Genomic DNA, 26,066 nt, shown 5'->3' with positions numbered 1-26,066 from the left:
TGTTTGCAGCAGCATCCACATTTAAAGTTACAGGAGCAGATTTTGCACTCCCCACCCAGGCCCAGGCTTCAGTGTGTGCATGGCATGGTGACAGTCCTACAGCTCTGCACTGCTCTGGTTCACAGCCAGGGGTATTTATTTGGCTCAAATTGGAGAAATCTATTTTTTCTGAGCTCAGATTAGAAAAGTTTTGCATGGCTACTTCTGATGGTGATTTAGATTTACAGGTACATGTGAGACAACACAAAGGTCACTACTCAAAATCACTTTTTTTTCCTAGCTGCAGGATAACTTGGATTGATGAAAAGGTTTTCAAACAAGAATGACAACAGTTAATATGCCTTTCAGTGTGTTTTACTTTTTAGCTTTGTTCTTTCTTATCACAAACCTTTTCAGAACAACAAATACTGAAAACAGACAACTCTCCCAAATGCAACCAGTATGAAGTCATACAGTTGTCTGATACAACACACACCTGTCAGGCATTATTGAAGAAGTCACTAGATTACTGAAAGTGTGCAAAATTAAGAAATAAGTACTAATGGAAGGTATAATTAGAAGCCATCTAATCTTTACAACTGGTGGGTGTGATGTAGTTGCTTCAACCTTTATATTATGACATGCAACTTCCTTATCTGCAGCAAACTGTTAATTCTGCTAATTTAGAAACCCTTTCATACATGCAACAGCAGCAGCAGAGCCTTTTGAATCCTTTTCTCAACATTTTGGAAGAAGCTGGGAAATGACATATCTGAGAGACCTAAACCTCTAGAAATAAGTACATGTGGTATTTTACAGAGAGCAGTCCAGATCCCCCATCTGTGCCTTCCCAGCAGCTGATCAGACATCACCACAGTTATGGTCCCTGCCTTTATTTCACATCTTAACAACAAAAATATCAATAGATTATTTGAGAAATTACAACTTTGGAAACAAATAGTTGACTGTAACTTAGGTCAGACAGAGGTTGTATTTTTAGGATGAGAGTGGAGCCATCATTTACAAATCAAGAGGAATTGTTCAGGCAGCAATACTTTGAATAAACATCCCCTAGAGTCAAAACGCTCTTTATTCTTCAAAGTGGTCTTATTGCTGTGGCTGATTTACCATTTTAAGGTTTCATTCAACAGAAATTTTAAAGAATTAAAAACAGCAAGCTTTTCCAATGGCATGGTGTGGGAAAAAAAAAGAGCTCCCCTGAAACTCAGACATGCAGCAGACACCCTTCCATGAGCTACAGCAGGAGTGTCAGTGCTGACCTGGCATTAACAAGCACATCTCATCTGGCTGTGGTCACTAATGCTGGTCCATCTGCAGGGGTGTCCAGCAGGAGACAGGTTGTCCATTGTGAGGGAGGAGACTTGGTGAGGCTTCCCATCCTTTCCTGACACGAGATCTGCTGTTGGGCACCCGGGGACACTCTCCAGCTGCTACTGCATGAACAGGATGCTGAAGGCCATCACCACACAGCACACGGCCACGTAGGGGCTCTTCCTCTCACCTGGCAGGAGGGGAGAGAACCCAGAACAAACAGAAATTCAGGCATGGCTAAACAGACCCACCTGCTCCAAGCCCAATGCTCCAACTGTGCTGCAGCATGTGCAAACTGATACTCAACATTTCTGGCTGGAAAAAGGCAGACAGAGGTACAGCTGTGTATTCACAAAGAACACGTGTGGGCAGTGGGGAAATTCAGATGTGGGACAGGTTGTTTTGCTACATAAAAACAGAGTTGGGGCTCTTTGCTTTAAGGGAGGGACTTGTGAGCAAGGGCATGGAGTGACAGGACAAGGGGGAATGGCCTCAGCTGAGGGAGGGCAGGGATACGTGGGATATTTTGGGGATTCCTGGCTAGTGAGGGTGGGCAGCCCTGGCACAGGGTGCCCAGAGCAGCTGTGGCTGCCCTGGATCCCTGGCAGTGCCCAAGGCCAGGCTGGACACTGGGGTTGGAGCAGCCTGGGACAGTGGGAGGTGTCCCTGCCATGGCTGGGGTGGGGCTGGGTGATCCTGGGTCTCTGTGAAAGGCCATGTAAGGGTTTCCATCTCACTACAAACCACCTTTTTCTGAGGTGCAGTTTTATGCTGCTGCTACCTCCTAGTGCCAGAGTCAAGGGGCAGGCAGTGAAAGCTGCCCAGGACACCCCATTTTTGCTGTCTCTGGTCCCCTCTGGCTGCTCAGGAGCTGTTGTGTGCCAGCTGAGGTGCAGCAGGTGCTGTCTGAGCCTGGTACCTGTCACCTGCAGTGTGAACCTTCTGAGGAGGGTGCCATGCAGCAGCCAGAGCTGTGAGCTCTCAGCTGCCCAGACAGGGACAGATGCCTGTCTTTTTCTGCTTTGCTAAGAAGACATAATATTGTTAGGATGTGGAGAGGGTCTGGTCTACAGATTTCCTTGATAAAAATGATCAGCAGATAACAGAAGCTGAACAAACATCTCTATTTTCTGACTGTTTCAAATTGGTGCACAGCTTCCCAGGGCAAACTATGAATTAAAGTTAGGTTTACTCCATTAATAGACTTTCATCTGGTGGCAAAAGCAATTGTGAGAGATCAATTCCCACCCATTTGGTCCAGGACAGAATGTTACAGAAGTCTCTCCTTCACCAAGAAAAAAAAGACTCTTAGGTGGAGAACTGTAACAGAACCAGGGGAACATCAGTAATGTTAATCAGACTGATTAACATATCCTACTTACATGAGCACTTTCTCCATTAATTAGCAGGGTATTTTTACTCTTACACTTTATTTTCCATGGTTCCACTAAATTCTCCTTGGACAGACCAAGAGTGGATGGTATCTCCAGCCTACAGAACTGTCAGGAAGTGTTAATACTGAAAGGTGTTTTCAAAGAGAGAAGATCCCTGTTTTTACACACCTAGGAGTATAAAGACAGAGCTGGGGCTGTTTGCTTTAAGCAAAGTTCAATTTCCCTTTGCTGTGTGAGGTCCTTTGTCTTGACAAGCCACCTTATCAGAGACAAAGTTTTCAGAGAAACATTAAAGGAAAAAACCCACCAATGCTCCCAAGTGTAGCATGGTGAGATTTTATGAAAAAAGTATTTTCTTTTACCAGCAGGACCTTTAAACACAGAAGGAACAAACTCTCCACAGTAAAAGAAAAATAAAATACTTGCAGTGACACCTCCCATACACAGGACTGACTGCCCAGTGACATTAAAAGATGCTGTCATGATCTGGCATATATTTAATTAAACTTCAAATAACTGAACGAATTAATGTCTGCAGTTTCACATCTGTTTAAAATAAATTTTGAGGAAGTCCAACTCCTACGGTTCAGGGTATTACAATTTTCATATGGGTTATGCTTTTCTGCTCTTAATTTTCTTAAAAGAGAAATCACCATGTGGCAGGATTAAACATTATTTTGCACAACTTTGTAAATATGTAACCACTTGCCTGTGATTAAGATCTTATGTACATGTGAAAAGGTTGTTTAAACATACCAGGGATGTGAAATGTAAAGGAAGCCAGCAGACATTTCCATTTTTAAAACCTAAACTTTCTACTTGCCTTTGTGACTAACACACACAACATTACAGCAGTCACCTCCAGAGCCCATTCTCAGTCAAGTGGTCCTAAATGCAAGTGGCAAAAGAGACACAGCTAATTGAAAAAAAAAAAAAAATCCTTGCACTTAATTAACTACAAAGAAGATGGCAAGGTAAGGTGCTCTCTTCAACCTTGAACAAACCCAAAATGCAGTTGTATTTTTACACTTGTTTTCACTGGTATAGCTCAAAATCCATTTCTGACAGCTGCCACCTTCCCACTGCCTTTCAATTACAGCACTATAATTGATTCTGCTATGTCTATTATCTAAACAGGGCAATATCTGCAATCATTTTAACAACATTTTTCATTACACCAAACCCCTATTTTTTGTGTCAATGCTTTTTTGACATCCTGTGAAATGTTCTGCCTGGGATGCAGAAAGGGAATCATAGAGGCTGTCTTTAGGTTCAATGTTGGAAGATCTAGAATTACAAGTTCAAAGTTTCTGCTCTGAATTAACAATGCAATTTGAACACTGATGAGGGGTTTGTAGTGTTTTTTTTCCTACATTGTGGATATACCTTAATGTTAAGACTAAACTTCTGTTGCATATTCCAATTTCCTTCTCCAAATAAATTCAGGATAAGGATTAAAATAAATATAAAACCAATGTTATGGGAAAATGTCAAGAATCAGATAGAGCTGATCAGCCTGTGTGCAGATGTCACTTGACACGAACAGCTCTGTGTAATTCAAAAGTGCACAGAAGCTGAGTAAAGAAAGGAGAGAGAAAAAAACACATTTATGCTTAAACAGAACCTTAATGCATTATGAACTCCATGTTGTTTCATCACCATAAGGTAAATATCTGTTTTTTTTTCAACAGTCCATTGCAATTTCAAACAGACTGCAGAAATCATTGATTTCTTTGCATGTAAGAAATACACTCTTGGTTATTTCATGTGGCAAAAAGTGGAAAAGGCTTTTGAAAATATAACACCAGATATGTGAACTGACATGAGAAGATTAAGGATTTCCATGATGCTAATCTAAGAAAGCAATATCCTGCCCCCTTATTTCATGGAGGTTAAAATTGCATTTTTGAAGACAAAGATGTGTATGGTTTTCATTGCTACCTGGCAACATTATCCTAATAAATTATTCTAGAAATAGTCTGATCTTAGGGATTTTGAAAAAAAAAAAAAAAAAAAAAAAAAAAAAAAGAATTACCAATCCTGGCGCATTTCCAGAATATCCCCAACAGTCTGTAAAGATAAAATAAATTCATTAGGCTCTTAATACATTCATGTCAATTGATTTTCTTTCTTTTATATTAAAACAATCTGAATTGACAATAATTTGCCAGCTTCACTCTCTTCTGAACACCAGAAAACAGCAGATACCTGCATGTAAGGGTACAGACTATGAATTACTGTAGTGGCAAAGTCTAGTAGGGTTCTTTTTGCATGCCAAGATGCATTTAACTCATTCTGTGTTCCAGATCTAAAGATTTCACCAGAACCCTGTATTTATCTACAATAAAGTACCCCAGACAGAAAATTTTGTGAAGACAAAAAATCTTCCCCATTCTTCTGGTTTTTATTCCTTTATCAACATTTACCTTGCTCATGTCTCTCCTGTGCTGTTTGCCCAGGACATTGCCTCTCACGAGGAACAACAACAACAGAGAAAAGCAGAATTCAACACAGGGAACACCCAAAGGGATGCCACAAACATGTAATTTCTCTGTGTAACTAAAATTATCTCATACTAACTGCTGCAGAGGAGCAGGGACTGCTCTGGGATCTGAGGAAGACAAGGGGGACAATAATGAGGTGTCCTAAGAAGACAGATTTCAACCCTTCAGAGCTTGTCTGCAGGAAGGTTTCTTTCATAGCACAGAACACTGTGGGGAAGCACTTGGAGAACTGCCATCAAGCAGGCAGTAGATACAACCCCACAAATAACACTCTGAACTCACACCCACAAAGGTTTGATTGTCTTTGCCCTTTTTTGGGCTCTGAGAGTTGCTTACTCCTAACACATTTAAATGCCGACAGATAGGCTTGGGCCACTTGCTCCTGCATGCTTGAGCAGTCAACATGCACTTTTATTTCTCTGCTACTTCCATTTCATGTCCTCTTTTATGGCCTTGGCTTACTTCACATCTCTCTGTCCACACAGCAGCCTCCTCTATTTCTGGGCAGGTGAAGACCAAGTATGATTGAGGTGTTAAAACTCAGAGTGAAATGCTTTTTGACCTATGTACCCCTGGCTGACCAATTCATCATGAACAGCATTCCATTTCCATTTTTAGAAAACACCCATTTTCATCTGTGCTTTAGATTTTAGTTTTACCTCAAGCAAAAAATATATATATACACACACATACATATTTGGGCTTGACTATATTTCTGTACAGCCAAAGCTCTTTCTTTCCTGCTTTTATGTAGCTCCACAAGCAGAAGTAATGATCACCACACTTTTCCAGGCTAAGAGGTCACACAATAAAGTAACCTGAAGACATCTATGCTCTTTTTGAAGATCCATGCAGGTAGAAAGACATTCATGTGTAAATCTTAATAGAGCAAAATACACAGCCCTGAAGTGCTGCATTGATAGCACCCCAGGTTCTCAAAACTGCTGTTCACTCTCTGTAAAATTAGAATTTACAGATTGCATGATGCAAAACCAACAGCAGAACTTCCACAGCCCTGCTTCTCATATTGCCATCTCTCAGAAGCTTGCCCAGGAGCTCCAAGAAAAAAAACACTACCGTTCTCCTCATATACTTTTGAAGAATCTTGCATTGGAAAAAGAATATTCACCCTTTCAGGCAGCCTGGAAGTCTGTTGAATTTGCCTCACAATCTAAGCAAGGGTATTTTTATCTCCTGTCAGGGATTTCTTAATGTGAAGCAACTACTACACATCTCCCTACAAAGCCCTCTTGGTGAAAACAGGAATTTTGCTACCTGATGTGCCAGGTACAAAACAGAGGATGGGTCTCACCAGCTGCCCTTAACAACTGCAATTAACAATTTCTGAACCTGAAGCCACTGACATGAGGACTGATCAGCCTTCCCATCATGACACCAGAACATTTTAAGAGGCTTTTGTGCTACTGGAGCAGCTCAGCACCTTGGCACGTCCACACAACCTGCTGCTGAGCAGACGTGGACACTCAGATAAAATACCCTCTGGAAGAACTGGGGAGCTCCCACTGCAGGAAAAGCCTGTGCAGACCTCCTGCTCATCCCAGGTCCACAACAAGAACCTCTTCAAGTCAAAACCTGCTTATTACAGAAGTGATGCTGCCTTGAACAATTCTGCTCCAAAGCAATTCCTGCTGCAGCAGCTCCTCGGTGTAACTGCACTATTCCTCCTCCACCCTTTATGTTCTGCTCCATCCTTGTTTGGATGCAGGTGAAGGTGTGGGTCTGGCTGATCCCTGCTGCTTTCTGGCAGCCCAAATGTGCATGAGCTGCTGCATATTCCTAGATCTCTAAATGCTAAAAGCACTCATCGTGAAAAGTGGTGGTGGTTATCTGGAGAACAAAAAACCCAAATAAATGGAACCTCTTAAGCTGAGGAGGAATTGGTGGAGCCTTAGACAACAGCTGCTAAGGCTGGGTGTGCTGCAAAATGCCATGTGTTCACCAGGAGAAGCCCAGTGCCACTGCAGGAGGGAGTGTGAGACATCCCCACGGCAATGCTGATGGAAAATCAAAGGGGATTTCTGCTGCACATGAGCTAACACATCTTTCTGGTTAGCAGGGAGGAGAGAATTTATGTTGTGGTGCACACTCTCCTCTAGTTAGCATGAAACAGTAAATCCCCACTTGCTTTCCCAGCCTTTAACACTGTTGCTCAGGACTGAGCACATGGAAACGTTCAGGGAAAATGAAGGTTTGAAGTTCTGTTTGGCTTGGTAGGAAAAAAACACACTTTGGCAGGAATGAGGGGGAGGAAATACAGGGTTATGAGGATGGGTGACATCACTGTGCAACGGTGTCTCTCAACCAACAGAAATACATTTCTTCACTTATTATCAACAGACCTAAATCCTCAGCAAAGTTACCACTCACTCAGAAATACAGTGAATAACTATCAACATTCCTCCTCTCTGTCACTTTAGTACTTTATTAGTACTTTTTCATGCCTTTGATTTGGAGCAGGAATGATGAGGTAAGAGCATCTCTATGGTAAACTGAAGGATCACTAGAATTTGTTTTATCCCACATGTCCAGATATTTCCATTGGAGCATGGAGTATGTTAGAAGAGAGGGACAGGAGTTTAGCACCATATGAGCTCCAAGTAAACATCTACCATACAGGAAACAAATTTCATTGCTTCCAGGCCAACGTTTTATTCTCCAGTACAAAGTAGTCTACAAATACATATATGCATAAAACAAAATGGTGTGTCCTGCATCTACATGAATACAAATCTACACATCAAACACCCAACTCCTCCACAGTGTCAGCACCCTCTGGAAATGTTTTATGAAGAGAGTTCTATTGTACTCCAGACAGATCTGCCTCAAGAATAAACAGAGTAGCTCCAGATTAAAGGAAATACTCCTTGCCAAGAACAGCACTAAAATTTTAATCAGTAAAATAAACATTCTTACTTCTTACTGTGTATACCTCATTGACTATTGTGTTATCTTCCACCAGCAGACACCCAAACTCCCCTCGTCCCCCCACTCCCTGTCCTTCATGAAGTCATCCTTTCTTCCATCTTTACTTTCATCCAAAGAAGCCTCTCATGCCAGTGGCAATTTCATGGCCTCATATAAAAGGACACAAGTGTTTTTATGCTAGAATTCCAAATTAAGAAAAAAAACCTGGAGTACTTTGGGTATCTTACATTGCTAAAATTAAAAAAAAAAGCAACTGGATAATAAAGCAGCAACCCCAAAGGTTAATTACAACAAAGGTTTTCAGAAGACAAACATGCAGGATTCTTGGTCACAACAGTCTATTTAAAACTGGACACTTCTGATGGAAGACACTTAGGGAAGAAGAACGTTTTATTTAACAGGAAACTACCTAATGGAAAAAGTGGAGAAGTCAAACACTTAGCACCCAAAAGCTGGTCTGTTTTTCCATTTAGAATTACCTTCTGCTTCTATAAATATCATCTCCTTTGCACTACCTCAGGTAACAGCATTACTGAAGTTCTAAGGACAGCCCCAGAGGCTTTGTGTCACAAAGGACCAGTGGTTACTCAATACCCACTACATTTAAATCACAGTTCTGCTGATCACATCTAGCATACATATTATTTAAAAAAAAAAAAGGTTAGGTTTCTAGAAGCTTTCAAAAACTCCTCTACAAATCCCTTCACCTTAGAAAATAAAAAACCATGATTTAAACAGACCACACATGAGGACTGCATTGCTTATTTAAAAAAAGTATTTTTAGTTTTCTTTTAGTTACAGATAATTGCTAAAGCTGTGTTTCAAACTCGTATCTGCAAAACACCTATCCTGAAAACAAACAAAAGCCAGTTTCTGCTGGTTTCTTACCTACCCCAGGAATCAAAAATAAATCACTGCAACAATAGCCACATGCAGGAGAATGTTTTATTTCTGTCTCTCATTTCTGTATCTCTAATAAGCATCTTACAACGAAACTACAAATCTAGAAGATTAATAACACAGTATTAGCAAGGTTAGAAGGCTAATAAATCCTTTCAATAAAATTGCAACTAAGTGCTTGCCAATACCTTATTGCACTGTATTGTGAGGTACAAAATTAAGATTTTTATCTTTAAAGAGAGAAAATTCTCAAAGCAGGATCTGTATTATCACACACTTCATCAGGAGATGCTGAAAGGCTGCAGATGAAACCACACAGCTTGAGGATGTTTGAAATGATCAGGCCACATACCCTGTTTTATTTTTGTCCAGTAGGCTGGGAGCCAAGGACCTGATGTAGGCACAGGTACATATGAGCAGCAGGATCACAGTCAGCAGGCTCTGGAAATTGAAGATGGCAGACTACGGAAGAGAATAAGAAAAACAAAGAATTACATCTCTGCAGTGCATGACTTGTATCAAAGGGGAAGTTCTGGAAAAAACTGGTGACCCCTTAGACAACACCAGAAAAGAAACCTACAATGGCCATGAGCCAGAAAAACTTGGCATGGAATGGAATTTCAATGGAATACAGTGGTGGTAGTGAAAGTAGAGGTGAGGACTGACTGGCAGGTAAACCAGTAGTAGCCAAGGCAAAAAACAACACAAAATGTGCAGGATATATAGCTGCACGTATACATAATATACCACTTCTTTAAGGCTACAAGCCAAATTTGACAGTTTTGTAGAATATATACAATTAAGCCCACCTGAACTGTGGTAACTGATTACTTTTATTTTCAAATAACATTCTGATTTTACATTGAAAACATCTCTATTGTAAATCCACCTCCAGAAGTGCTAGTTATATGGTAAATCCTGAAGAAACAAATGAAATTGCCTCAAGATTGAGAAGTAAAGTTCTATTGTTGATAGCAAACACTGAGCAGCCTAGTGGCAGTAAGAAGAAACAATTCTTGAGAAACTGCTGCAATATTTGGCAATTTACTAAAGTGCATCCCATGAACTTTTTTTTTTAAACCTTTTTTTTTTACAGTTTTGGGTCTTCTCTTAAGTGTCTCAACTGACATTCTGGTCAGTGTAACAGCACCAGGTGGCATAAGAGGCAATTTCTTACTTCAAAAAACTTTACCTTCACTCTGCTACGCTCATTTGCAAATCTGTTTTAGTGTGAGCTTAAAAAAAAAAAACAAAAACAAAACAAAAAAACAAACCCCCCCAAAAAAAAAAAAAAAAAAAACAACCAAAAAAAAGTTAAAGCAAATGCAATAAATTCACTCTTTGTTCTGGAATTCTGATGAACTTCTGTCTCCTGTGGTCACAGTGCTCAACCCAGCTGGCTGAGTAGTGGTATTTAATTAAAGGTAAATATTTAGCACTTAGGAAGGCATATTACATTGGCATTTCCTTCTCCAAGCATATTTTAGGGCACATCAGATCCTTCATTTCCATGCAGCCTGAGGCACATCTCTGTTGATGTGCACATGCTTTCTTCCTATGTCACAAAATTATAATGTTTAGAAGATAATAAAATCTATCTAGCTAATGGGAATTATAAAATAAAAATCACAATATTATAGTTCAGTATGGCGCTAGCAGGAAATTAGGAGTAAAAACAAGAAGCTCTAGGAGAAGGAAAGGCATTGGAACACACACACGTGTTGTGATACTGAGATAAAAAACCAAAACCCCCAAAATCAACAACGGCCAAACAAAACAAAAAACTTTAGCTTATTTAGAAGACTCCAAGAATCAAATGAGCTCCAGAACATGCACAGAGCTGCCAGTCTGAACGCATGCTTTAGGCAGGGTTAGCTATCTATAGTAATTTCAGTATCTAACTCAATGGGGTCCAACAGGCCACTCTGTTAAGAAGCATCATCACAGAGATTCTCTGCCTCTGCACCCTGTATAGGAGAGATTTCAGCACCCCTGAACCCCACTCCTTCTGTGATGAGGGAGCAGTGATCCCACACCCAAACAGATCTGGAGCCCTCCTGCCCCACACACGAGGCTGCTTGGTTTTCTCCCTCACCACAGCCTTTGCTAAATCATGTTTAATTTAGATTTTTAGCTCAGCTAGCCACCCCTTGTGCCCCATCCCGCCATAAATAATGGGCAGACTCTTCACAAAGGAACAACACACTGCCATCCCCTGTAGCAGCAGCCTCTGGAGCCTCTGTGCTCAGCAGAAGCTTCTGCCAGCTCCAGAAACCAGGGAAGTCTCAATTCCCTCAACTCCCCCTGGCTCCTGCGGGTCTAGGAACAGCCAGATACTGCCTATCAACTGATTAATTCGATCAGTCCTGCGGGACAGACAGCTGCTCTGACAGCTCGCAGCCCTGCGCCTGCCAGCCACCTCCAATTCCCATGAATTCCCAAGAATTCCTGCAGCTGCTTCCCGAGGCGGCACCGGGCACTCCGACCCTGCAAAATGGCACAAGGGCACACTTGCTTCCCCCTGTAAATGTATACTCGTGAAATGTGCTGTCAGTCACTCACTGGGGCAGTATATAATTGTATATAATTGTTCTTTGTTGGGGTTCTCACGTGTTTCCCCAGAAATGTGCTGCTGTAATCGCATCTGCCCTTCCACTGAAATGTGCTCTGAATGACGCGTTTATCTGCACTGCCACCTCGGCAGGACAGATGTGAGCATTCCAAAATTTGCTTACAGTTTCTGAAAACGAGGATTTATTCCAGAATTAGATGGCTTTGCTCCTCACATCTGAAGTAATTCTCATGGCCCAGCTGAATTCACAGAAAGCAGCACCCTACATCTGGCTGATCCAACTGATGTAATTAAAAACTGCTGCAAGAGTTATACATTGCTCAGAATCCTTTTAAAAAATGCTGCATTCACATATGAAGCTGCTTGGACAACGTAGATGCGTTGCTGTTCATTTGTTTAGACTGGGCTCCTCTGATGAAAACGTATTAATTGCTATTTTTGACTTGTGTTGAGTGGCTTCCAGTAGGTCCTGTGAGCCTCATCCCCACTACAGAGAGATCTCAGCACATGCAGAAACTGCTGCTGACTCTTAGACTGTGTCCCCATGAGGGTGAAATAACTAACTTCCTAAGACTCATGCTGCAATCCAACAAAGAACGAGCAATGGCATTTTACTCTGGTTTTAGATCATGCAAGCTTTAATTCCACGGGCTGAAATGTTCTACATCTGCATTTGGTGCATTTCTGACAGAGTGGGAACACCTCAGTTGCTCCACTCTGTGTCATTCCCCTTGTGGCCCCTCCTGTGTGGAGCACCACCATCTCATCTGCAGTGCTAATGAGGTATTGTATTCACCTGAGCCTCCATGAGCCAACTTCTTTCCAATGTCTTTGGAAATTTAAGACCATGGACTTCAGCTCTGAGAGGTACATGCCCAAAGGCTCTTTTAAATCCTTCCCAAAACCAGGCCTTGAAAAAAAGCCTCAATATTATTTCCCAATCATAACGTATCTCAGCAAAAACTCCATATAATAAACCATAGAGAATTAATGCTCCTGAAAGTTTTATTGTGCTGGGGTTAACAGCAGTGGCTTGTATTAAAATAAATGCTCATGGGAACATACAGTAGTTGGAAATCAAGTGGTATAGTAGAGATGTCTGAATGTATTCCCATCTGAGTATAAACTGAAGTTTAATGCACTTTAGTAAGTGTTGACTGAAAGTTAAAATCTACCTATGCGACAGTGACAGGAAATCATACAGGAAACAGTGGCACTGCTCCTGTAAACCTCATTATGGACAACATTGTCCCTCAGCATTAAATTTAATAAACTTGGGCAGAAGAAAAAAAGCAGCAGCTCAGAGTTATGGCTATCAACAGGTCTTGCACTTCACCAGAGAATTTAATTCAATATGCAGAAATAGCCATAATGAATGCACTAATTCTAAACACTTTTTTCGTAGTGACAACAGCCACAGACAAGACACTGTAATTTATCCACATCTGCAGTTTTTACTCACTCCATTACCTCAATATTGTGTGCTTCAGACATGGTTTTTTTCCCAGTCCTTGCAGACAGCACCACACTCTCAAACCAATTGCTGATGCAACACTTGGGTAGCACAGTAATAAATCACACCCTAGCTTTTGATGCAACTCTCAGTGTCACAAAGGATCTGCTGATTTTCCCCTTGCCTCACACACTTTGGTTTAAAATAAACCACCTTGTATCATGGCTCCAGGGGAAACAAAACATGCAGGAGGAAAATACAAACCCTTTTGGGTTGGCAGAAAGACTCAGACAAAAGCTGAGTTTATCTCAGCAGACTCAGCACTGAAACCAAAGCTTAACCTTCCTTATACTTCTAAGTCTTTACAAAATGATTATTTTATCTCTAATTGCAGTGTGACCATGATGATTTCATCCATCTGTGCTATAAAAGCAGAGGCCATCATAGTGCCAGCAAGTTGCAAAACTTTGCCCTGTGGTTACGATTATAATAACCAATTAATGTGGGGAAACACAGATAAGTAACTCGAATACTTTAAAATAAGTAAAGTCTTTGTATAATATGCTGCAGAATATTCAGTCTTTCTAGAATGGCTCTCTTTCTTTTCCTCCCCAAAATAATAAAATTGATGAATGATTATGTTTTCTGGAGCCAAAGAAACAAATATGGATACCCAACTGTTCAGCTGCCTTTCTTAAACTGGAATATGAGCAAGTGCTTACACACTGCAGTTAAACTTTAGTTAAGCAAGAGCTGATAAAAATTTCATCACAGAAAAGTTAAATCAAGCTATGAAATTTTAATGAAGAGGTCCTTACAAAGTTGAAAGAGAAAATGTTCATTATGTAGGGTTTCCATTTCTGCAATTCTTAATTCATAATAAAAATCAAATTTTTAGAAGTATAATATTGAGAAAAATAATAGGATATAAATCACATAGTACTGCTCCCAACCCAAAAGCCAAAGCAATTGCTAAAAACTAATTAAAACATGCATCTAATTGTATTATTTTCCAATCCATTAAAAAATAATTATTTTTCCCACTGCTGCCAAATGCAATCAGATCAAATTGAATGGAAAACAAGCATTTGTGAAAGACGCGTGCTAATTAGAACTATAAAAATTACAAAAGTTACAAATTAGTTAAGTTGAAGCAATTATTGGCAAAAGTACCCAATCAAACAAGGCAAAGGGTGCTAATAAGTACCCAAATACCAGCCAGATGCAGCTGTTACAGCATAAATAGAGATTTTTACTTTGGATTTACAGCACGGTCTCCTCAGTATTTTGTTTCCAAAAATTTAAAAACAGTTTAATATTCACTCAGATTGCTGTCTAAAGTATGTATTTTTGCACTCATGGAATGTAAGCTAAAGCTTGATTAGAGAAATAGTATTTTTTTTCCTACTCATTTTCTGAAAAAGCATATTGTCAAGTTTAAATGGCAAGTACAACTAACACGTATGCTTTCCAGTCAACTTTCTATTTGAAACATAACCAATCACCTCAAACAATTAAACAATTAATTAAGCATATGGACACAGTTGCCCTCTCCTTGTCTTTTTATTTATAAAAAGCTCACAAGACTTTAGCACACTTAGAATTTTTACTGAAATCAAAATCCACAGACCAGAAGTGAAAAGACACCTCAAGGTGATGGTGCTGAAATTTCTTGCCTGAATTCCTCCCTCTTTGCCCCAATAACTAGTTTGAAAACTGAACTTTTGCTGCAAGCAGCTAGCAGATGCAGCATTTCACCAAAATATCTCACTATTAAAAACAAAGTGACTATTAAAGTCTTTTGCTAGAGTCGCTGCAATACAAAGGTGTGCATGTTCACATATTTACTAAACAAACAAAATTATGGTGTATATGAGAGTAAAATCTTAGAATACCTTTTATTCCAGGTCCTCTCTGTAGATTATATCTAGAATGTTAAATTTTACAGAGGTTATTTTTCCTCTGCTGTCTTCTCCCACTAGATAAAAGCAGTATCTTAAATAACCCTTTTTAAAAGTAACTCTCCCTTCTGAAGTTTCACACCACGCTGTTTAGTTCACCACGAATTTTGTACTGAAACTGAAAAACCAGTAAAACCTGTGTGTGAATGGAAGAGGTAAGAGCCCTACTAAAGCACACTTTGAGTTAGGTGATATTCTTTCTGTAATAAAAGCAGCATGGAAAAATCAGGAGTTGGTAACAGAAGGTTCTACAGGAATGTGTGAATATGGCCATGGGAAAAGTCTAAGTTCTCAAAAAGAAAGATGTATTCTAATTTACCTAAGCACTACAAAACAGAGCTGTAAATATTGTATGTAAATATTTTATGTATATGTATTTTATGTATACTATTTATCAAATTTTTTTTTGTTCATTCATAGTTGAACCATCTCTTTGAAGCATGGGAAATATCAGGAAAAAATATATTTAGTCAAGAAATGATAGGTTCTGCTAAGTCTGTCATATCCCACGGCCCTGGGCAGGTCCCCAGCACCTCTTCAAGTCTCTTGCTTGGCAGAGGTTCAGGTGCATGGTTTGAATATATAGCATCTGGAAGACAGGTAATATTTTTCACAGCTGTTCCCACCTTGTTTCCACAGTCACAAGGTTGAAAATCAAAAACTTCTGCTCAGTTTGAACACCCAGCTCTGTGCATTAGCAGAAAAACATATTCAGTGCTGCATCTGTTACAATGAGTGTGTGAGGTGTGTAATGCTGCAGGCAACCAAAACATTAAATCGTGACATTCACTTTTTTATGTCATTCAGCAAAGAAATGGTTTCTTGCAACCAGTGTCATTCTGGGTAAATTGGTTGACACTGATTACTGCACCCTACTCTTCCAAAAAGAGACCATCTTTCATTGACAGAATCATTTCCTCAGCTCAATAATCACAGAAATAAAACTGACAATGTATTTTCACATCATCCTCTAAAATGACAGAAGTGTCTACCCTGAACACTTCAGGTGAAATAAATTCACAATACAAAGACACTTTAAGACTCCAAGATAACCTAGAAGATGCCTTTAAACCTATGTACTTTTAGGTCATGATAAATACAAAGCTGTTAGCACATCTGAATCAGGATTGATTCCTTCTTGTAATTTTGAATAAGACAAACACAAAATTTTGTACTTGAAGACTCCTGAAAGTTCTTTTTTCATAGCAGTGTCTTGGGTTCTGGAATGTTTATATCTGACAGCTTGGTTTGAAATAATATTTACTAATGAATGTTTTTACAATTGGCTCTATGAGCAATTCCCCTTCCTTCTATAAACACCACACTAAGAGAGCAACAAAGTCTTTGACAGAAATGTTTGTCCTTGTGGAAAGTTCCCAAATAAATTTTTGGGTAGTATTGTGGGGCCAGGATCAGCCCCAACCAGAGGGAGAAGGACAGGGAATAAGCTGGAAAATAAGTTTTCTCCATCACCAAATTCTGTCTGAGTGTAACTTCACATTTTTGCTATGAAGGAAAGTGAAGACCACCCTTCAGGAGGTGAGAGACTCCTCATTAACTTCAATGTTACTTCGGCTTCTTCCCTCTTTCCATCCATGCACGTGCCAAACTTTCCAAGCCCACCAGGAAAACTTCTTTCAAACTTTCAGATACAAAATCCCGAAAGCTGGCAGGACAAACTGATTTGTGGAAGTCAGCAAACAACATACATCCTGGTCCTAAAAAAATGAGGGAACTGTGCATCCCTCCCATTTCCAGTAAGTTTGGAATCCACTAAGAAACTTCTAGTGGCTTTCACAGCTGCTTGAGGTTAAAATAATGAGAGTTTTGATTAAAGTCAAAGGTGAGTTCTTTTCCTATCCACTGGCAGTGAAGAGGAAAAGAAACATCTCACAACTTCTGCTTTCATATAAAAGACAAGTAAAATTCACCCCACACACATATGTATCTATTTTTAAAATATTTTTTCCCCTGTTTGGCAGCAGCCAGCCATTCACCCAGCACAAGTTTCCACCTGCTTAGCAGGGAAGGATGTGGTAAGGAAGCCTGGAAAACAATGGGATGAAAAGTTTCCAAGGGATAAAGTCCTCTGGAAATCGTGCTTCAGAAAACTGTGCTATTCAGATTGCTGCTGGTTTGCCAGAACTGCAGCTCTTACTCTTTAGACTTTGGCAAATAAATTGGAGATGTAGCTTTAACCTCTTCCATTTCATTACACACTGACAGCAGTTGTTTCTTCTCTCACACTTAAATGTGAGCTCAAAAATTATCTTTTTTTTTTTTTTTTCCCCCTAAAATGCCTTGACACCATGGCATCATGGAGGACCCAAAGCCCTGGAAGGTTGCTGCTGCCTTAAAGAAATTCAAACATCACAATAGAACTGAAAAAAAACTTGTTTTCACCTTATTTTCATCATTAAATCATAAGCAAACCATCTTCAGAAGAGTTTCTTGCTCCAGGGTCCTTGAGGCACACATAGTAACCTCTAGCAAGGAACACGGACAAGTGGAGAAGATAATCCTAACAGAATCTCATACACTTGTTTAAATCTTCTTAGATTTAAACACTGCCTTTGTTTTTAAGTTACTGTTATACATTTCTTATATAACACTTATGAAATATAAAAAATATAAGTAATGTAATAATATAATATTAAATAATTAGTTATATTTAATCATTACACTGAGCAACACCAATGTCTCACCAAGTTCTCTTGCCTTTTTCTATCCCCTCAAACCCTTTCAAGTACAATAAAGCAGAGTGAGGTGCTGCTGTAATTCTCTATATTCACCCTTCCACAGTGCTAGTTAGAGATCTGTTGCCTTTTGCACGTGTGTTTTAGAACTCCTGAGATAATTTATGCCTCTCATCACAAAAAAACTCCTTTGTTTCCTGCTTGGAGACCCAGACTAGAGCAGGTTCATCTAAAAGATCTGCCAAGGAATGCTCAGGTGAGCAACTCCCAGCAATTTCCTGCTGGTGACAAGATCTGGAGCCTTTTTTGAACTGAGCCACAAAAAACTTCAAGTGATACTGATCTTTTCTGTAAATACACAGGAAATACAACAGTATTCCATTAAGCTGCCCTGCATCCATACAGTGATGGATAATCTGTCAATGCTCATGGGGGGAACAACCAGGTGATCTCTGAAGGTCCCTTTTAACCCAAACCATGCTCTGATTATAAAAAAAAAAGTGAAAATTAGAGAAACTATTAGAAAATTAGAAAAAGCAAAGGTCTCCATCTTAAAAGAAACTCTGCTGAAGTTATGGACAAACACGCATCTTGTACAGGAAAAGCTTATCTTAACCCAGTTATTCCTTTGGTTAATTTTAAATTCATGTATTTGCTCTGCTCATTTAAACATCGTTGATACACCAACATTTAATCTATAAACCTTGACTAAGAGTAAGTATTTCACTGCTCAACTTTATCTGTGACAGAAGTGCAAACTCTTCTTTTATTTTACCTGCACAGAGATTGGAAAAATGAGCAGAAAACAAACACACAAAAAAGATAAAAATTCAAAAAAGTGCCTCTAGACCAGCTCTACATAAAAAGTGTATGTATTTATAAGCACATATATTTTATATACATATATATATACAGACACATTATATATACACACATATATCTATATATATATATATATAGTATCTACCCCCTCTTTATGCATGTGGTTCATAGGAAAAGGTATATTGGTAATATATACCACATAACTTTTAAAATATTCAATTATACATTTGTATACACCTATAAATATATATGTGTCTTTATATCCACATATATGTTACACACATTATAAACTCACATATAATAGATATTCTATTCCAGATGCACTTACCTGTATTTTGTGTATTTACAAGCTTTAGCTATTTATACAGGTATGAATAAATTAAAAAATATGTATTTATGTTAGGCTATATTATACATGCTTCTATATTCTTAATATGCTGTAAATATATAAATTTTGTATAAATGTAAAGGCCATATCCACACATATATTTATCTACATATACACATATGTATATGTGCAATTTTAAATACATATATAACATACGTAGTTTTATACATAAGCCATAGTTTTCATGAGTAAATGGAGCAGGGCCTCTGATGACACCCCGAAGAACAGCCAACGTCACGGCTCAGAGCACTGCTCAAAGAGCATGACGTCACATACCCCACACCATGACGTCACTCGTTATCAAAATGACGTCAGGAGACCTGAGAGACATGCACAGCAGCTAGCCGACCTCGCACCAGCTGCTGATGCCCCGCACAGACATAAAAAGGTTTCTTCCCCCGTCACTAAGTTCCTGACGCAAACCGGCCCCGCGCTACTCCCACCAAAGCCTCGGGGCGGCTCTGCTCCCGCGGGCCGCGACCCCTGGCTCGAGCGATCTCTGGGGACACGGCCCGGGCCGGGAGGACCGTGAGGGCCGCGGAGAGGCAGGGCAGCGGGAAGGGCCCGGTCCGGAGCGGGCAGGGCCGGCAGGGCCCGCGCTTACCATCGCGCCGCGCTCCGCCACATCACCTTCCGGCCGCCGCCGCGGGCGGAAGCGCGCACCGCGTGCCCTCAGCGCGCCGGGGCGCGGGCACGCCCGCCATTGGCTGGCGGCATAGCGGGGCGCTTCGATTGGTCGGTTCTGCCGGTATGGGGCGGGACGGAGGAGCGGACGCGGCACTGATTGGCTGGCGCGGCGCAGGCGGAAGTGGCGGCGCGGGAGGTAGGTCGGGCGGCCCGCCCCGCGCGCGCGGCACGGGCGGGACTGAGGGGAGTGGGGGGGGGCAGGGGAGATGTGTCGCCGTGTCCCGGTGTGGGGACAGCCGGGGTAACCGGGATAACCGGGGTTAGCCCTTCACTGACCGGCCACCGGGACTGAGGGGAGCTGGGGGTTAGGGATAACCGGGATCAGCCCAGCCCCGGGACTGAGGGGAGCGGGGGGGCGCCGACCGTGTCTCGGTGTGGGGATAACCGGGACAATGGGGATAAGCCCTTCACTGACCCCACTCCGGGCCACGGGGGCCAAGTGTCTTCAGTGAGATGCGAAACAAACAGCCAACCAAAAAAAAACCAAAAAAACCAAAAAAACCCCAACCAAACTAAAAAGCGCGCCAAAAAAAAAAAAAAAAAAAAAAAGGAAAGGGCCCTCATCTTGTTCTTTTGGTGTGTTTTTGGCTGGAGCGAGCCACTGGCTACTGATGCCTTAATAACATAAAAAACGCCTTAATGAGGCTATTTCTTAATTAGGGCCCTTTTACAGTTACTTCTGTTGTTGTATAAGGAGAATCCCAGACTGTTTCTCCCGCTATATTGTATTCTGGCTCCTGTGCTACATTTTCTCTTCTTAGAGCTTTTCATCTTTTCTGTAGCTGCACCTGCCCAAGGATTTCTAAATTTTTTTTTCCCTCCAGGAGGCTTTTTTTTATTATTTGTTTGTCTGGGTCTATTTTTACGGAATAACCTTTGATGCTGTGAGAGCTTGGCGAAGTGAGTTCTGTGGAAGAATTTCACAGCGATGGCTTTAAGTGCCCGGGTATTGCTGTCATAACAAACACCTGAAGTTTTATGAGGAACCTGTTCCTCCTTATAAATGTGGTTTTAAAAGCATCACCCCTTCCCGAGGTGATGGCTTGGCTCAGATTCATTGTGCTCCTCTGCTGAGTGTGGAACAGATTTTGCTTTTTTGCTTTGGTGAGGGAAACAGATTTTTTTTCTCTCTAGAATGACATTTTGAGGTAACATTTGACATACTTTGTGCAGGTGCTGTGGGAGGCTAGGGCTTGATGAACACAAACAAAATGCATTTTCACCATGGAATTGAGGCAGTAATTTACTGAAGCTGAGTTTAAGATGATTAAGACATACATAATTCACTTAAAATACTCTTTATGTCTTCTACAGAGCAACTTCCTTAGCAGTGGTAGGTTTGGTTAATATAATTTACATATCTCTGTGAAATTGTGTTGGTTTTTTTTTTTTTTTTTTGGTCATTGATTTTAGGCATTATGTTGATTCTGGATTTGTTCTGATTTTTCTCTAGATCATTTAGTGACTACAGAGGTTTATTCAGTTGCAGATTTATCCATCTGTCTTAACAGGTAGTCTTGCTGTGTGCTCATTTTCTCACAACATGTTCATACATCTTATTCCTGTTATGAATTATATTCAGTAGATTAGATTCTTTCCATCCATCAAGGTTTTGGATTTAAAAACAGAAAAAGTAATTGAGTGCATAAAGGCAGCTCTAAAAATGGCCTTATTACCTAGGATTAACTTCACTTTGAAGTGTTTGAATGATATTACATTAAAGTACATTTGTAGAGAGAAATAAATTGTTACTATAATCACTGACCATACAGCCTCTGATGGTCAGCATGACTGAGGACTGTGAAGGCAGTAATACTTTTGAACTTTTTGTTATGTGTGTTGGAGATGATAGAAAGCATAAACTGGGTTATTTTGCCTCCTTGAACCTTCCTTTTGGATGCTCAGTGGGAATTATAAATTGAAAATATTCTGTAACATCTGTAACATCATTCAGTTCTTGCTCACACCATAGCCAAGCCTGCTGTCAGGTGGTCATCTAGCTTCCTCTAGTGTAGCTTTATTTGCAATCATGCCCCTTTATAACAGATTTATTAAAATTTTTCCTACTTTGAGAGTTTCTGACAAATTCCCACCTGAAGCCTATTGCAGATTTTTGCAAAAAATTGTGTTTATTTACTCTAGATGTTTAATTTCCAGGTGAAGTTTTCAACAGCCTCTGGTATTCAAAATAGAATTTCTACTGATCACAATATTACAATATTGTATTACAATAATTTCAGGTGAATAATCTGCTGTGGTGGGAAAAATGCCATTTAAAGATTTTGTGGTAGCCTTGGTGGCATAATTTAAAATATTGGTGTACCTAGCCTGGAAGTGTCTTCTGGCATACAGCTGTGGTAGGCATGGGCTATTGACTGGAATATCAGCTTTCAGATAGTGTTGTTCCAGTTTCCCTTGTACTTTTTTTTCCTTCCTAATTAATATCTTGTCATGGAAAAGCAGCTCTGAGGAGCTGGGACAGCTTGGTTGGTGTTGTCTGCAGGAATGGGCTGGGTGGCCACACTTGTCTGGTGAAAATGAAATAATAAATAGCAAATTTAAACAATAAACAACTACATTGGTCTACATAGCAATATTCAGATATTTAAATAAAAACTTAGGATGAATACTGTTTTTTTTCGTTGCTGTTAAGAGGAAGGTTCATGGTCATGGCTGTGTTTCCTGGCACTGAGAAATATTTTTGTGGTGAAAGCCTTACATACTGTTCAGTTGAGTAGTAGAGCCCACCAAGGAATTTGTGTCTATAATGAAAGGTAAAAAAGGTTTAACTTCTAGGAAGAATTACAACAAAACAATGACAATTGCACGTGGAAGCCTTGGTTTTTATCTTCTGTGTGTTTTACCTTTCATAAGTTTCTCTGCTTAACACACCCATATGTGTATATGAGGTGGAAAAACCACTTGAAAATAAACTAAAAATGTTAGTTGGGTTTTTTTTGAAAAATGATGGTTTGAGTGACTGGCAAAAAGCTGTTACTGCTTTTCTTTGGCTTCTATGTGGTTCCCATATCTGTTGATGCCAGTATCTTCAAACACAGGCATGAATTGTTATAAACTTACTTGCATTTCTGCTACTGCTACAGATTTGCTCTGCTCTCTGGAGCAAAGAGGGGGTGGAACACGAGGGGTGTGCATTTTACAGGCAAACCTGTCATGGGTAGGTGGCGTTCTGTGTGCTGACAGTGGTAATTAGAGCGTGGTATTTTGTTAGCCTACACTGTTTTGAAGGAAAAGCAAAACAAAACCATCTACAGTTAGGTTTGGCTCCTCTATCTCTAAATTTCTCTGCCGCCGCCTGTCACCTGCCAGAAGTGCACATGATACTCACTGCAGTGGGATGGGTCACAATAGCTGTGGAATGCTTGGAGTTTGCAGCTGTTCTGAGAGGGAATGAACCTAATTCTTCACGTTAGGGGTGCTTTAGCCTTGTATTTTAACCAGAAATTTAATATAAAGTTACTGCACAGGGTGATGTGTGGTGGGGAGTGTTCCTACAGCAGTGGGAATTCCTGCACCTTAATATTTCTGCTTTTTGTGGCAGAGTTCATGTATATACAATTGATGGGCTGATGCAAAGGGTATTCCATCACTTAGCAAAGTTTAGGTCCAGATTGTAAAAACACCCAAGGTCTGATGGCCTTGCTGCAGAAATAGTGATGCTGTGCCTGACATGGGCAACCTCAGTGCCTCTCCTGACACAGACAATCCCTGCTGCTGGTGTAGTGGATGCCTCACAGTGCTCTGCTCTGACCAAAACCCATCAATTTCAGTACATTTGAGATAATTTAGAGTGGTTTTCTATGCTGCATGATGGCCTCATTAACGTAGTAGAGCAAATATTCGTGCTATGTGCTCGTGGCTGTGCCATGGGCCTTGCAGGGTCACTTTGCTGTTTTGTCTCAATGCCTGTTTCTGATGTCCTTGCTATCTTGCAGTGCCACTTGAGGATGAGAAATTTTAATCCCTAACTCTTGTCACCCAGGGATTAACAGGAGGTGGAGAATGTTTTTCAGGGGTTGTGTTAGAGCTTGGGAGCCCCAGATGAAAAAGCAGCGCACGTCCTTGAGTAAGTGGAACCACCCAGAGCTGAGGGTGAGATTTTCAAGGACTCAAAACCATTATCTGATTCTTCAAGGTTAGTAGGATGCAGCTGTGATTTCTTCACTGTTATATTTGGCAGAAATGTAATGTAGCGCTTGCTGATGTTATGAGGAGCACGTAAAATTATGTGCATAAATTCTGAACCAACATCACTAAATAATCAAGATTCCAATTTGGACAGCTGTTGTAAAATAATCTTAAACAGTTCTTTTAATTATTTATTTTTCCACCAAAATGAATATTTTTTTCTGGTTGTATCCCTGACCTAAGCTGTGTCCCTTTCCTGAGTTAGGAAACAATGGCCTTCATCTCCTGCTTTTTGTAATCAATGTCTTGTGGATCTTAATCTTCTTCACATGATTTTCTTTTGTATATGAGATGGAAAAAAGGGAAAGGTGGCAAAAACCTCTTGTGAATTTGAAGATTATTCATAGAACATATAATGTAAATGGTGAGGACTGCTGTCCAAGATATGTCAAGGTACTAAAGACTCGCTGAATTATGTATGGTGCCATGTTGACACAAGCTAAGGTAAAATTTAGGAGATAATTACTAAACAAATTACTATTGTTTGCTAATCTTAACACAGTCAAATCTTATCAACACAAAAGAACATGTCTTACAGGATAAGTTCCAAGTTGGAAAAAGAAAAAAAATCATTAAATGTGTGCCTTGTGCAAGAGCCTGTAGTCTATTGCTTTCTAAGGCGTACTGGTGATTTCATAAAACATTTTTTTTTATTAAATTGCCCAAATTTACAAATCTGGAAAAGCATTGAACTATTTCTGCATCTGCTCTGCAGACTATTAGGTGGCTTTTCTGGGATGGGGTGTCCTCCAGCAGAGCAGACAGCTAGAGCACAGATTGTAAAAGAAACAGAAAAAAAGGGAGACTGATCTGATGTGACTTCTAAGACTGTAGAGACTGAGGACTTTTGTGCCCTTGACCTAGACATCAGCCAAATTGCTCGCTATCTTGGGACAGAAAAATTAATGCCACCAGAGGAAGAGTGAGGCTGTATATCCCATCACAGGCTGCATTTGTTGGTTTTTTTTGTGGTGGTGTTTTTTCTTTTTTTTTTTTTTTTTTTTTTTATAATAATAAATGATTCAAATGATTATGAAAGGGATTGTTTGTTTACAGGTCTACAAAGGGGTCTTAGAGGGCCACCCTTTTCAGCACAGAAGCTGGACAGGAAAAGAGAGAGCCTGGGGCTTTCCAAGTGCTGTCAGCTGTGTCAGACTTGGGGTGAAATCTCACAAAATCCTGGGGAGAGATTTGTGCTGGCCGAGGCAAGCAGGGAATCATCAGACTGTTGTGGAGGCTTATATTGAATTGATCCAGCTGAGAAAATGAACATTAATTTTCAGAGTCCAGCACGCAGCAGCCACAGATCAGGAGATGGGGCAGAAATGTTAATTTATTTGTAAGCTGACTTGGAGGATAATTGTTTTAGGAAGCAAAAGGCAGGGAACTAGCTGAAGCATTCTTTTGTGCCTTGGAAATACACCTACTGAGCAGTGTTTTGTGATCTCCTGAAGGCAGTATTAGAGGAGGATTTTTTCCTCTGTGCCCTGGTTAAAAAAGTCTATGGATGATGAATATGCCTTGTATTTTATAGTTTTTGTACTCTTGTCTGTTGCAGAGATTTGTTTTATTAATCCTGACTATCCTTAAACCACATTTTTTTTCTTCAAGTAGAGAGTAGAGGATTAATTTTTTAGTTTAGTCTTAATTTGAGGTTCATGGTTTGAGTTTGATACTTTTGACAGTGCAAAATAAATAGGGGCATTTGTAGCATTGAAAGAGAGGAAAATGCAGTGGCAGGTTCTTTATCTAAAACTGCACTGGAACAAGTTTTGGAGCTGTGGAGAGGCGAATCCTGTGCTCAGAGGCTGTTTTTTCATGCTCATAAACCTGCATTATTTCAGGGCCATTGTGTTTGTTACAGGTGCTGATGTGCAGCCGCAGTCAGGAGCCAGAAACATGTTGAAGTGCTCCCCAACATAAACTGAGACTTGTTTTAAAAATATTTATCCCTTCTGTGCAGTTTCTGTGCCCCGCTCCGCATTTTTTATGTCGTCATGAACTTACCTGGGAAAGCAACAATTTACATCCTCAACACGGCACCCTGAGACCTCTGTGGGGCTTCACATCTCTGCTTTGTTGTAATTCTCGTTTTAAGGTCTTGGGCTTGTGTCTGCCTGGTTCAGTGCCAAAGCAGTTTTGTGCTGTATTTTACTAATGAGTAGCTAATTGCCCTCTCAGCTCGAGTCCCAGTGGCGTTCTTGCACTGCTGTGCCCCTGCTG

General features: G+C 40.3%; 2 protein-coding genes across 6 annotated transcripts in view; one reads left to right on the top strand and one right to left on the bottom strand.

Moving 5' to 3' along the window:
- Positions 1 to 856: 856 nt before the first annotated feature.
- On the bottom strand, positions 857 to 19,656 carry TMEM167A (transmembrane protein 167A). The gene is made up of 4 exons (XM_056513338.1): positions 19,552 to 19,656; positions 9,408 to 9,517; positions 4,741 to 4,775; positions 857 to 1,501 (listed from the first exon to the last, which is right to left on the bottom strand). The coding sequence occupies exons 1-4, from the start codon at positions 19,552 to 19,554 to the stop codon at positions 1,431 to 1,433; spliced, it is 219 nt and encodes a 72-aa protein (XP_056369313.1). The 5' UTR covers positions 19,555 to 19,656; the 3' UTR covers positions 857 to 1,430.
- A 73-nt stretch (positions 19,657 to 19,729) lies between these two features.
- The window catches only part of XRCC4 (X-ray repair cross complementing 4), a 144,006-nt gene continuing 137,669 nt past the window's right edge, over positions 19,730 to 26,066 (top strand). For 2 of the 5 annotated variants that reach the window (XM_056514357.1, XM_056514356.1), the window contains exon 1: positions 19,736 to 19,770. The gene's annotated coding sequence lies outside the window, so the exon portion shown is untranslated. Of the gene's footprint in view, positions 19,771 to 20,722; positions 20,968 to 26,066 lie in introns of those variants that run through there. The other 3 variants (XM_056514352.1, XM_056514353.1, XM_056514355.1) reach the window with 3 other exon arrangements.

This window comes from Oenanthe melanoleuca, chromosome Z (genome assembly GCF_029582105.1).
Source record: "Oenanthe melanoleuca isolate GR-GAL-2019-014 chromosome Z, OMel1.0, whole genome shotgun sequence".
NCBI lineage: Eukaryota > Metazoa > Chordata > Aves > Passeriformes > Muscicapidae > Oenanthe > Oenanthe melanoleuca.
This window is presented reverse-complemented; position numbering and strand designations above follow the sequence as displayed.

Bases quoted from the DNA above. Each gene is read 5' to 3' on its own strand.
- TMEM167A (XM_056513338.1), bottom strand. The intron at 4,776-9,407 runs GTATGTGGCCTG...TTATCTTTACAG, and splicing joins CTGGACAAAAATAAAACAGG to ACTGTTGGGGATATTCTGGA. The intron at 1,502-4,740 runs GTAATTCTTTTT...CCCTCCTGCCAG, and splicing joins CTGGAAATGCGCCAGGATTG to GTGAGAGGAAGAGCCCCTAC.